This window comes from Zonotrichia leucophrys, chromosome 5 (genome assembly GCF_028769735.1).
Source record: "Zonotrichia leucophrys gambelii isolate GWCS_2022_RI chromosome 5, RI_Zleu_2.0, whole genome shotgun sequence".
Lineage (NCBI taxonomy): Eukaryota > Metazoa > Chordata > Aves > Passeriformes > Passerellidae > Zonotrichia > Zonotrichia leucophrys.
In genome coordinates this window covers 28,652,141-28,665,394 of record NC_088175.1, presented here as the reverse complement: position 1 = coordinate 28,665,394, position 13,254 = coordinate 28,652,141, and the positions used below count along the sequence as shown (strand labels likewise).

General features: G+C 44.4%; 1 protein-coding gene across 4 annotated transcripts in view; it reads right to left on the bottom strand.

The window, feature by feature from the left end:
- Nucleotides 1–13,254, bottom strand: part of GALNT16 (polypeptide N-acetylgalactosaminyltransferase 16) — a 75,877-nt gene that overhangs the window by 28,478 nt on the left and 34,145 nt on the right. For all 4 annotated transcript variants that reach the window (XM_064713745.1, XM_064713746.1, XM_064713748.1 and 1 more), the window contains exons 2-3: nucleotides 8,946–9,121; nucleotides 5,787–5,885 (exon numbers count right to left, since the gene is read on the bottom strand). In XM_064713745.1, the coding sequence (XP_064569815.1) occupies nucleotides 5,787–5,885; nucleotides 8,946–9,121 (275 nt within the window). The remainder of the gene's footprint in view (nucleotides 1–5,786; nucleotides 5,886–8,945; nucleotides 9,122–13,254) is intronic.

The following is a 13,254-nucleotide window of genomic DNA, read 5'->3' as shown; positions in this document are numbered from 1 at the left end:
TCACCAATTCCCTTCTTTGGAAGGAAGCACTGTCCATATTTTGGATTTGGATTTTTTCCCCTCCTTTGCTTGTTACCTGTCTGTCTTTCAAACCAGCACCACACCCGCTGAAAGCACTCCATTTCCTCAGGCTGGTTGCACCATACCATGTAATACCCTTGGGTCTGCAGTGAGTTTGCATCTGCAGGACACACATGAGGAAAGCACAGAAAAGCTTCTGCCCTCCCCAGACACCAAAGCATTCTAGTACTTTGGAGTCTGAGCAGTTCAGTTCCGACCTCTTTACCCAGTCTCATTCATTTTAAATGCTTGAACTCTTTTTCCATGAGCTTCTTCAAATCTTTCTCTTGGCTTTACTACCATCAGACAGCATATTCCCCTCCAAGCCTCCTCCAATGCCTCTGTAGACAGGCAGGTCCTCATTACCTTCAACAAGGTTGCTCAGTGATGCTTAAGCAGTCCAATGAAGAGAGCAGTTATGCAAATTTTAATACTAAAAACAGAGGCAAACACTGTCCTCCTAGTTCTAGCAATCTGTCTCATTTCAGTGGCACCTGCTCTTTTGAGCAACACTGGAGAAAAATTTCTGGCTTTTTTTCTCTTTTGGATTTTGTTGTTGTTGTTTGATATAGGAAACAGACAACAAGAATAGTCCCATTCTCCTAGGAATGAAGGTGTAAAGAAATAAATTGCCATCTTGTTAAGTAACACCACCGATGGCTTTGCATACAGAGCCAAAGTTCCCTCAGTCTGGAAGTGTGTTCTGCTTTCTCATACAGCACAATTCTGACTGTTCTGCTGCTCAGTATCACATCCCACTCTACTTCAGATTCACATTGCTTTATACACCTCTCATAGTATTTGTATTTTGAGCTGACATGTCCCTAGATGACTGAGCTTGCATTTTCCAAAGCTGAATCTCATTTGCTTCTCTTGGCTTATGTCTCTCTGGATCCTTTAGTATGGTAGGGTGGGAGGTGGGGGGATGTTCCTGTGCCATTCTAAGGGCAGCTTCTCTCAGCACAACCACCATCTGCATATTTTACAGACAAGGTTGCCCTGCACTGAAATTCTTGTCTGTGCAAACACAATGCAAAACAACCCAGACAGACTGCAGTATAATGGCTGCAAAGTGGTATTCTGCACCTTCTTCCACTAGCTTGACTATTGGCAATGCTCACATTTTCTCCACAAGTTTCAGGTCTTTCAACTCAACATAAATGGGAAAAAAAGCCCCATTTTGTTCTCTGTTCTCTACCTGCCCACTGATTCCCCAGTAGAGAGAACACATCCCTTGAGGAGTTCACAGCTCATTGTACAGTGCCCTGTTCTCTCAGCTCTGCAATCACTTGCTGTAGATCCCTGGGAAAGGTACTTAATCTTCTTTGCACTTAGTCATACCTGTCCTTTTAACAAGGAACACAGTAATCCTAATGTTTCCCCTCACTAAGGTGCAGAGAATGCCATGACAAACACTTTCAGGCACAAAAATGTATTAGTAGAATTCCAAAATCCAAGTGACAATTGCCTTTTACAGCAGAAACATGGACTGTTCCCCCCTCATCTTTTGGATTCCCTATCTCCTTTGCCTTTTCTCACAGCTTCCTTCTTCTTTCAGTATCAGAATCCTTACTCTCTTGCATGAATGTGACATCAGCACTGCCAATGAGTTTCTCTCCTCTGTCCAGCCCCCACTAAGTTCCCAGATAATCTTGTTTATTCTGGATGTTAGCAGAAGAGTATATTTTTTCCCTTTGCTCTAACATAATATCCTTTTTTGCCATTCTTTAAATTGTCATTGTAATGAGATGCTACACCAATGCTCTAGCATTACAACACAATCCTCTTAATCAGGATTTTCACAGGCTCTCTGCATAGTCACTGACAGCTGTTCAAATCCAGTGACTTAGAGCCTCACAACTCACCTCCACATTTGCACCAAAACCAAAAGGCCACTGCAATCATGACTTTCTGAGATCAGAAAGAGAGGGACCAAACAACAAAGCACTTGACTTTTTCTTCTGCAAGAATGCTCCCAGCAGCAGACTGAAGGTATGGCTTAAAGATTAATCATGCATAGACATCAATGACATAAAATGCCTTTTGAGTGACAATTGTTTCTGAAGGAGCACAGGATGCCAAGCAAGTGACTGATTTGAGAGTGACAGCTATGTCGTAGCAAAGAAAAGAGATCAAAACAGGCAACAGCTCTTGACTGACACACATCTCCTGCAGGACTGAGGATGCCAGCAACAAGCCATTTGAACTGACACCTTCACAGGTTTTGTCTGATGGCCCATTTCCCATTTTTTTTCCACTATTCCCCTTCTTTAAACTCTTGCTGGATATTTTTAACCAGTTGTCTCCCTCTACACTGAAAACATATGGCTGGAGCCCACACTAGAAGGCAGGTATGCAGCCCATGCTGCCTCTGAAGACCAGGAGGAATAAGCAACAGGGTACTTGAGGGAATCTGTTACTCCTCTTCAAGGTCACTCTTCTCTTTCCCCCTCTCCCTCATACACAAACATTTCCCCCATCCTCAAGGAGCAACAACAGCACATCATTCCTCTTGCTTCCACCCAGCAGCAGAGATCCCAGAGACAGAAGGGAGAAGAAGGCAACTGCTGAGCTGCCAGAGGCGTTTAAGTCCATGTGCATGTGAGGTTAGCAAGAAGGATATGCAGATTAGGATCTGGCTCCTAGAGCTGCCAGGTTTAGATGACCCTGAATGTGATGCCTGTGATGCAGCAGTATCATCCCTGGGTCACTTCCCAAGACCTTTTGTACTAGCATTGCCACTTGGTTGAATTACCTTGCAATAAGGTAATTCTGGCCCAGGGGAGTGCATTTGGGCTCTCTCTAGGTTTAAGATCAGTTCAATCCCAGTACCCTTTTCCTGTATTTCATTCTAGAATTTCCCAAAGTCTTATGGCTGGTTTTTGAGTGCCTAAATTCAGATACTCAAAAGCCACATTTGCAAAGACCTCTTATGAAAATTTCAACTGGTAATACATTTTCAACCCACCTCAAAATATTAGGCCTCTAAAAATGTTTTCAGACAGAAAATTTTGCTTTTAGTGCTGCTCATTTTCATCACTTTTCCTCCTTCACACCCATTTCTCTTATAGCATTCCCACAGTGTAATCATGATAACTGAACTTGGGAAAAGGCCCATAATAACAGTGGAATCACATTTAACTTTGACCAGATGCATCCCAAATGGTTCATTCTAATTATACAAATAATCATGCTCTACCTGGTTTAAGAAAGCTCTTGCAGATGTAGAAATAACGACAAGCTGCAAGCTTGACTAGTCAGCAGGTAAGCAGGCAGAGCAATTTTATGCTTCCTGCTGCTTAATATTACTGTGGTCCTCAGCAGACTCACAGCCAGGTCATAAACCCAACAGAACAGAACAGTCCTGTCCCTTTGATACTTGACTTATCCCGAAGTGCCAGGGATGCAAAGTAATTACATAGTACTGGTGCACTGACTGTGTGTGTGACTTGAACAACAATTACTCTCACAGCAGTAATTCAGCCTGGCACATTCAGATGAGTTTTGCTGAAAGATGGGACTCTCAGGTTACAGAAGAGGCCCTGAAGAGCTCTGTCAAATCCCTCTATAGCATCAGTGTCAACCTGTAAGTCAGACTTATGCCTATGCCTCTTCTAGCAGCGCAGCCATGACGTGAACATTTACTTCTGTGTATGTATGTCAAATCTTCAGTGCTCAAAGACAAGGCTACTAGCCAATGCTTGCTTGTGTGGCAAATACTGTAGAGCCCAAGAAGGACTCAGCCTTCAGGATCTCTCATAAGACAGGGATAAATTATTGACACTTCTGATGTGATTTAAGGAAGGAGTAAATCCATCACATGCACTGGCCGTAAATCATCTGGCAGTGAAGACCCCATCTGTAGCCAGAGGTCTGGGAGGAAATCCCATTCACTACACCATTCACAGCAGAGTGCTGCCAGCTCCTCACAACAGCAGTCCTCCAGGGACAGCAGCATTGCAGGGATCAATCTGAACAGATGGGTCACCCATTTTTCAAGGTCTTTTTTGGGGGCTCTGGTTGCAGGAGACCACATCTGAGAGACTGGTAATACCACATCTTAAGTGCTGTATCCAGTTCTGGGCTTTCCGGGACAAGAAAAAAGTAGGACATACTACCATGGTTTTTCAGCATCTATCTACTGTCTGACCTATTACTGAAAAGGCAGAAATCTCCAGCAGCTGCTCTAGCAGCACCATGATTCCAAATAAGCCTGCTCATTTTCTGGACAGTGACTCTGCAGAACTCATTGTATGGTTCAAAGGAGAAGAAAATTATAGAAATAAAAAGGCAAAACATGTCAATGCAATATATACAGGTCTCTGGAAACACAATAGCACCAGACTTGGTGGCAGAAACCCAGCCTTCTAGACATGAGGCAAACTTGAAAAAGCCTGTTTCTTTATTCACATAGCACATTTCTTTAAGTCCACAGGACCTGTCAAGGGAAGAAGTGGCAATGATGAATAATGCATTTCTGTTAGTGATACCATCAGCTCAAACTGCTACACAGACAATTCACTCTTCCTTCAGCCTCAACGGCTATTCCCAGGCCTGCTTGCAGGCTTCAGAGACCCTCTGAGAAATTACTCAGTAAGTCAGAGGGCATTTTTTCCTGTGGGAACTAAAAGGAAAAGAGCCTCCCTGGGTTCTGTGGGGGTGATGGAAGAGGGCAGTGAAGGAGCAGCTGGAACATTGCTTTGTGGTACAGATGACTGCAAGCCTCCATCCATTTGGGCTTGCTGACAGGCCCTATGCCACCTATTTACTTAGCTAGATTTGGCCACTGCTGTTACTCAGATATGAGGAGACCAAAGTACAAGATAGCAAGTGTTCTGCAGGCTCAGCAGGAGCTGCGTGCAAAGCCCCAGGGTACACCTGGTGGGCCATCAGTTCAGCAACTGATTACCAGCAAGGGACCACGAGCAAGGGCTTGTCACTGCACCTAGCAGCACACAGTGTTCTCTTTAGTCCCCCCTCACTCTTCCAAACCAAGCTCATGTTTGGTTGAGACTTAAGACTGCTCTCACCTGTGGATGCAGGCCCAGCTACCTCTCGTACTTGCAGGGTGCCCCGAAGAAGGAAGGAATGATGAATCTGACTCCATGTTCTCAGAAGGCTAATTTATTATTTTATGATACTATATTATATAATATTAAAGAATACTATACTAAACTATACTAAAGAATACAGAAAGAATACTTACACCATGCTAAAAAGATAGTAATAAAAACTCGTGACTCTCCAGAGTCCTGACACAGCTTGACACTGATTGGCCAATGAGTGAAAGCAACTCACACCAGAACTCAATGAAACAATTACCTGTGGTAAACATCGCCAAAAACACTCCAGACAACCAAAACACAGGAGAAGCAAATGAGATAATAGTTGTTTTCCTTTTTCTCTGAGGTTCTCAGCTTCCCTGGAGAAAAATTCTGGGCAAAGAGATTTTTCAGAGAATGTCAATGTCACACTACCCTTTCTTGCTGCCTGTGATTCCCCCGATTGGAGCCCTACAGTGGCTAACTGCAGATGTGCTTCACATTTGAAGATATGCCCACAATGCCCATCCAAGCCTCTGGCCCATCCTAGTGGGCCATCTTGAGAGCAGAACGCTATCACTTGGGGAACTGCAGCCACCCTGCTTGTCTAGCTTGTCTAGCTGCTGTAAAATGCCTAAAATTCCCCCAGAGCACTCCCAGGCCCGGCACCCCAGCTGAGCTCACCTCTTCACCGTGCGGAGCAGCGTGGATCGCGCCTCGTTGTGGAAGGTGATGATGACACTGGTGGCTGGCAAGTCAGTGTCATAGCGTACAGAAGTGCACCTGCAGCACAGGACAGCAGGAGTGTAAGCCAAACATTACCCAGCAGTAGTACTGCAACAGTGTACCTGGAATTTCTAAAAAGAGAGTAACTTGCTAAAATCAGAACCAGCACAGTTGAGCTGCAGCATGGGAGGCCTCAGCAGCCCCTGCACCAAGGATGGCAGAGCTTTAAAAGAACTGCACCCATTGAAAAGCAACATTTGGAGGCTGTGATACCTAAACTCACAAACCTGCATGCTAAGGAGGCCATATGGGTTTTACAGTGAACTAAGTTCCAGTTCTGGATTCTAGTCCCTGGATTTACCTGTGATTTACATAAACTCTTGTTTATTCATGCACAGGACACGGACATGCTAAGGATGCATAGAGCTGGTAAACCCAGGCATTGCTGCATAAAGCACTTCAAATTCTTTGGACACAAACTTCACAGAAAGGAAAACACTAGCTAGTTCTATGATCTGTGCTGGGGAGTTGCTGAGGCTCAACACTAATGGACCTGCTGGCAATGAAGAGCAATTCTTTCTATCTTCTCATCTGACTTTGTGATGTTAGGTACATACACACATTCTCACACTCAGAACCAAGGATTAACCTGCACCAGGCTGCTTCTGCCTGTGGAGAGCAAAGTTTCTGTGACAGAAACAACTCACAGACCTGAATCCAACTCTGAGCACGGCTGATTTGGGCTGACCTGCTATCGAGAGTCCCTGTAAGATCTATGTGTGGGTCCTAGTTACTCCAAATGAGCCGCAGCTGCGAAGTCCTTAGTTGGGCAGCAGCTGTAGCTCGTGAAGGTAACTGGAAGAAATAGGGGTGAGTCGAGAGCCCAGGAGGAGCCCCTGAGAAAACATGAACAACTGTGCTGCAGAGAAGAACAGCTTGGTACAGTATGGGACTTGAGAAATATGAATACAACAACCTGCTCCTCCAAAGCATCTGCCTTCTTAACTTCCAGATGGTGCCAAACTGCAGTCAGTGTGCTCTAATTTCCTGTCTGATGAAGAAACTACACCTACTTTTAACAACTCAAGGCTTTGCATAGACTGAATCTCCATCCTGACAGGGAATGCAATTCACTTCTCAGACCCACTACTTGTGCTTCAACATTTACTTACTATTCTTTTACGGCTACTGCTGAACTGCAACTAGACTTTCATCATCACTTTCAATCCTACTGGTTTATGACTTTCATTGCAGTGTTTTATTAAGGGGACAGCTTCATAAAGCAATTTTCAAACATATAGAGAAACCTGATAAAGACTAAAGTGGACAATGTGAGAACAGACCTGAGACAGATCATATTTATTATTGTTTCAAAATAATTCCATGATGTAATGCACACAAAATGTATTAAGGAATCAGGAAGTGGAAAAGCAGAAGAGGCTGGTGTATGGGTTGTTTGGGGAAGCTTTCCCAGTATTTTAGCATTACCACAGCATCCCAGAGAACAAGGACAAGGTTTGTGCTTAAAAGTTGACCCTGTCTTTGCTTTGGATCAAAGAAACAGATGCATGCTAAGTCAGAAGGTGCTTGTAGAATGTAAAGTCAAGTATGTCCATGCTCTGGCTTGGGTGTCTGAAGAAAAATTTATGTTAGTGATCTACAGACTCCTCCCATTCCTTAAACAAAGAGCCAAGTCCACAATCTAACTTGTACCAGCTGAAGTAAGTTCTCATCCTGAGTTGCCATCCTAGCAACTATTCCAATATTGGTATAACATAAGACAGTCAAACACAGATTGCTCATTCCCAAATTACTCCCTGCAAAGGGGAGAAACATGGAAATAGGTTTATTTGTTCTGATTACATCCGACTTTGGACTCTCCTTTACTCAAAGGAATCCTTGAAAAGCTGGGTCTGAAATAGCTATACATTTGCAGGGAATCACATATATTTTGTTTTTCTGACTGAAGTGCAGAGATGAGGCTCTTCACAAAAAGCATGCTCTGCATGCTACCACAGATCAAAATAAACAATAATTTATCTTTGAAGTGAGCTGGTTTTAGGCCAGAACATGACAGCAGATTAACAGAAAACAGCAATTCTGCATTGCAGGGAGACTTGTCAGCAACATAGAACATGGCACTATTGCCTCTGGGTCACTAGGAAGCCAGTTCCAAATACTATGCTGGAGAACAGCAGCACAAGACTTGGATCCCACAACCATGGTCCTGACTGACTGCCTTCAAAAAACACTCTGAGGGCTGTCAGTGCTGGCAGGCTCACAGAGCTCCATGTCTCCTGGCATCCCTTTCACAATTTCAATCAAGTTAGATGCCTGGTTTCCTGCTCCCAGCTGCTGGGAAATGTTGCTTTGCAACCATATCATACCTAGAACCATACATATTTCTAGGTAGAGTCTAGGACTGAAGTAGACTATTGTACACTATCCTATTACTATTAAACCTAGAGTTTTCAATAATCTTTTTGTACTAAAGCATTACCTTTTTGTCCTCCAGAAACTACAAAATAGTTACCCAAGCACCATTAGCAATGTAAGGACAATTTTTTTTAGTAGAATAGATGACACAAGGACAGAATGACAAGCACTTTGCAAGGTACAGAACACTGAATTTGCATGTTAGTTTCATCCCTACCCCAGTAGCCCTCAGCCAGTGATGTTCAGGACAGAAATAAACACAAAACTAGCTTCCAACAGCCAGAGCACAGCAGGTGAGGAACACCAGAGCAAAGCAAGGCTGCAACAAAGGTGCACTTGGCAGCCAGGACAGAAGGATGACAAGGGAAGCCATGAGTGTAGGGGCAGTTGGGCAAAACACAACTGTCCAATGAGCAATCTGAGCTGCAGTGGAGGGGCTGTGCTAAAACAAGATGATGCTTGGACCTGAAAAAGAGGTGTTAGAAAAGTCTCAAGCTGGGACTGAATTTGTCAAGGCTCTCCAAGCATTTGAGACCTTTCCAGATAAACCATGAAATTCAGTGAAACAGTGGACCAAAGGAAAACCCCAAACATGCTTTGTCAGCGTTACAGACCGACAGCAGAGAGCAGCGGGCTCCTGCAGCAAGCCGCAGCACGGCTCGGAGCAGGGCTGCAGGGTACCTGTAGTGCCTGGTGTCCCGGATGGGCCGGTCGCTGCTGAGTTTGTCACTCTCCAGCTGGTTAAAAGCGTGCTGCCGGTAGGGGTCCTCTCCAGCCTTCAGCACCTTGGAGGACAAGTAAGCCTTCTCGTCAAAACCCCGCCGGCTGCTCTTCTCTCCCGGGGGAGCCCTCGTCATCTAGAGCAGAGACAAGCATCAGAGCATCAGGGACAGCAGCTGGCCCATGCTTAGACAGAGGTAATAAGTTCAGACATTGCCACACATCTGGAAGTTGCTCAGGTATGGGGGAAGGCAGGATAGGCAAGAGCTTGGAAAGGAAAGCAGGAGTCCCCACAGACAGGGTGTTAAAACTGCAGGCTTTGCTGTTTGCTGTCCTTACTGACTGAGCTTGGGATGGAAGCTGCTGTTCCTGATAGCACAGGCAGAGCCAAGTTCCCTTTAGCACCTGTTACACAGAATGTGTGAGACTGCAGGCATTTGGAAACCCTTCCAGGCAATGAATGTCTGAGAGCAGTCTCCAGCCAAGGTGGCTGAGACACCACATTTTGAGGAAAAGCAGTTTCAGCCATTCAACAATCATTGCATACAAACAGAGAGGCAGCTGATTAAACAGGTTCCCTGCTGTGCCTTGCTCAGACTTGCCCAGTCTCACAGATGTCCTTGACAGAGTTGAAAGCTGTCCATGACTGTCGCCAGTACCCAACAAGAGTTACAAGACCAGGGCTGTCCCTCTCCCCTCCTAATTTTCCCCTAACTTTCCTAGGCCACAGAGTTAGCACAATATCAGCACCTGAAAACCATTCCCAGGGTCATCAGGAGAGAGGACAGGCACAGCTCTGCCTCTCTCTTAGATACATGACTCTATGCGGAAACAACCCACAAACTCTAAAATACTTTCTTATAAAGCAATCAAGATTGTTTATAAAATAAAAGTAGTTTAACAAATTTTCTGTGGTAGCTGTTTGATAAACCAAATCATAAAGACAAAATACTCCCAGCTTTGCAAGGTAGTGCTCGAGCTCCCTAAAACTGCTGCAAGAGACAGATACTTGCACCTACAAATCTCATCCAAAGCACTGGGTAATTCCCATATCTTGAGATCCTTCTATGTAAAATAGCTTGATCGTGTTTCTCCTTCTGCTAAAGGTCTCCTTTTAGGAGTTACAGAGAGCAAGAGACCAGAAAACGGTCCTGAGTATCACAGAGCATGTTGGTTGGGCCAGAATTCAAGAGACCCAACACCACAGCAAATTCCTTAAGCAGGAGAGTGCTTAGAAGAACATTCATCTCTGCAACTTTCTCTGATAAGGGCTACCCTTCAGTGCAGACAGCCCTAGGAGAACCAGACAGTCAGATAAGATGATGGCAAATGAAATTCACCATAAAGAAGGGCAAGACAATGAACATTAGAAAAAATAAATTGAACTACTCATGTACATTGATGGATTTCAAATGAACCGTGACCACTCACGCTACAGATCTGAGCATCCCTGTGGACAGCTCAAATGAAACCCTGCACTCAGTCTGCCGAGATGGGAAATGCAGCAAATTGAGTGCACTGCAAATGGGACAGAGAAATCTGAAACCATCGTGAGCAGTTATATGGAATCAGTGGCAGCCCAGCAGCTGTGGCCAGAGCACAAGCTTTGTCCAGCCTGTATCTGGAAGGAAGCTACTGGAGGATGAAGAGAAATTAGAAGTTAGGACTGTTCCATTTGGAGAGGAGATGAATTAAGTCAGGGAAAAAAATTAAGCTGGGCCATAAAATTATGCCTAATACAGCCAAAGTTAGCCTGAGTTCACATTTCCCTTTCTCATCATACAAGAATGAGGCAAACATCTTTTCATGGGGGAAAGAAAAAGAGCTACTATTTTTAGCACTGAGAAATTCCTTCAGCCACTGCACAACCAAGCCAATGTTTATGGATCTGCCCTCGTGTAGGACAGATCCATCCAAACTCACTCCAGTGGGTGAGTTTGCCTCTGCTCTGCTCCTCCAGAGTCCTGCTCTGCCACCCCTTCTCCAGGGATGCTGCTGCCATCCCCTCTGCCCCTTGCAGCCACCACCACATCACCTGGGCATGGTGCTGGGTTACAGGAACATCTTGGCTACTTTATGGCTGCTTGCACAGCCTGCTGCCTAGAATCTTCCTCGAGTTTGTATTTTCAGTATGATGAGAAAACAACTACTTTCATAGCTCTAAAAACTGAAATGTTTTCTTTCCTTAAATCATACAAGGAGTTTTGCTGAACTCAGCTTCCATTTCTCTTTTTCCTTTTGCTCTAGAAAACAATGCTGATTTGAAGCAAAAGCCCAGCTTATCACACAGCTTTAAATACTTTGCAATCACACACTTGCCCTTTGATACTTATCTCTTGTCCCTCCAAGTCCCATAAAAGCAGCAGCTGGTTTTGGTTTATGTTGCCAGGAACATACTAGAAAATGCTAGAAATGACAAGATATCTTCAGGAGACATTTTTCCCAGGACAGTGAAAGGGCTGGGGAGCAGGGTCTGGCAGGCAGGAACAATCCTAGGCCGCAGCCAGAAATGGGTACCAGGGCAGCCCCAGGAATCGGGCACCTCTCTGGGGAAGGACAGGATGAGGGCCCACCTTGGCAGGGCCAGGCTATGAGGAGCTGGAGACCAGTCCTGCTGCAGCATCACTGGGGCAGGGCCTGTGAGACCTTGGGGAGACTCCTCCCAGTCCCAGGGAGTGGGCAGGGACAGGAAGGCCCTGTATTGCCCTAAAAGCCGTGACATTTAAACTTGAACTCTCGGGGCTAATTCTTCTAGATACTATGGTTCTCACATTACTTATACATCAAAAAGTGATAAAAGAGCACTAGGAATTGATTGACAGTTAAGAGTTAAGTCCCACTTGCAGTTTTATCTCAGACAGTATCTCTTTGTGCTCTCTTCAAAGGGAGGATTCAGAGCATGATAGCTAGGAGGGCCTGGCTTCAGCTTCCAGAAAGGCAGCTAATCGATAGATAATCAACAAGTAACCAAACATCCATCTATGAGCACCAAGAAGATAACAAGGTAATAAATAGGGGCTAACTGAGATTTGTCAAGACAGAGTCATGTCAGACTAATCTCATTTTCTCCTGTGATAGAGTAATCAGGCTCAAGGCTACTGAGAAGCAGGAGACAGATACATCATGAATTAGATGTTTTTGGTAGGGGCTGTTAAGATGCTGTCATTAGCAAGCTAGAAAAGTAATAGTCTGGGTGAAACTACTGCAGAATGTGTGAAACTGGTTGGAAAGTTACCTGCCAGAGCATAATTATTAGCTGTTACTAGAGCAGAGAGGTAAGAGCAGGTCTTTAGGGGTTTGTTCCCAATCCAGCACTATTCAGTATTTTCATAAATACCTTGGATTCAGACACAGTAAGTTTGTCAAATCCATAGGAAATCCAGAAAAAATGCCAGACACATTGGGTAACAGGGTTAGAACTCAAAATTATCTCAACACAGAAAATATGTCTGAAAACAGTAAAAGGAATTCAATAAGGGCACTGCAGACCTTTACAGTTCACCAGGTCTGTGCTGATACAAAATATGGCAGACACAGCACGGTAGCAACCCCTCAGAAAAGCCCTAGACATTACAGCTCATTACAAACCACATGACAGAAAAGTCAGATTAAAAAAGCAGAGCAAACACAATCCTGAGTGCAGCCTAGACAGTTATGAACTAGCCTGACAAAGTGAATATAAAGCTTATCTTTAAGGACTGACTTGCTTTATCAGATTATACTCTTAGAACATAGATGTTGCACTACAGGACATTTATTGCTGTGAAGTCAAATGATACTTGACAGGAACAGTGCTGGTTCTCTATGAAAACCCTGCCAAACCCTGTCTGAAGGGCAGACTAATATCTACCCTCCTCCTTCCTGTCTCCTCACCTTGACACCTCTCACTTCAGGAAGCAGTCAATATAAGCAGATATTAGCTTTAGTGTATTAAAGGCACATTATGTACAGCTGAGAGTCAAGACTTTTACCATAAACAGGACAGTTCATACCCCTCAGTCCTTGATGCAGTTACACACCCTCTATCCCCATGCTTGGGGCTGGAAGTGCAAGTTAGGGGAGCAGAAGAGCCCAGCTCCTTATGACTGCTGGTCTCTGATAGATTAAAACAAAAAAAAGCTACAATAAAGCAGAAATAAAGATGAATAGGCACTGGAAATGTGAGTGTCTAGACTAGGGATTAGCAAACAGTTTGCACAAATTAAGTTTTGTCCCAAACATTGCTGAGACCTCCAAAAAGATTCACATATGAAAATTTCAGGAAGTACTG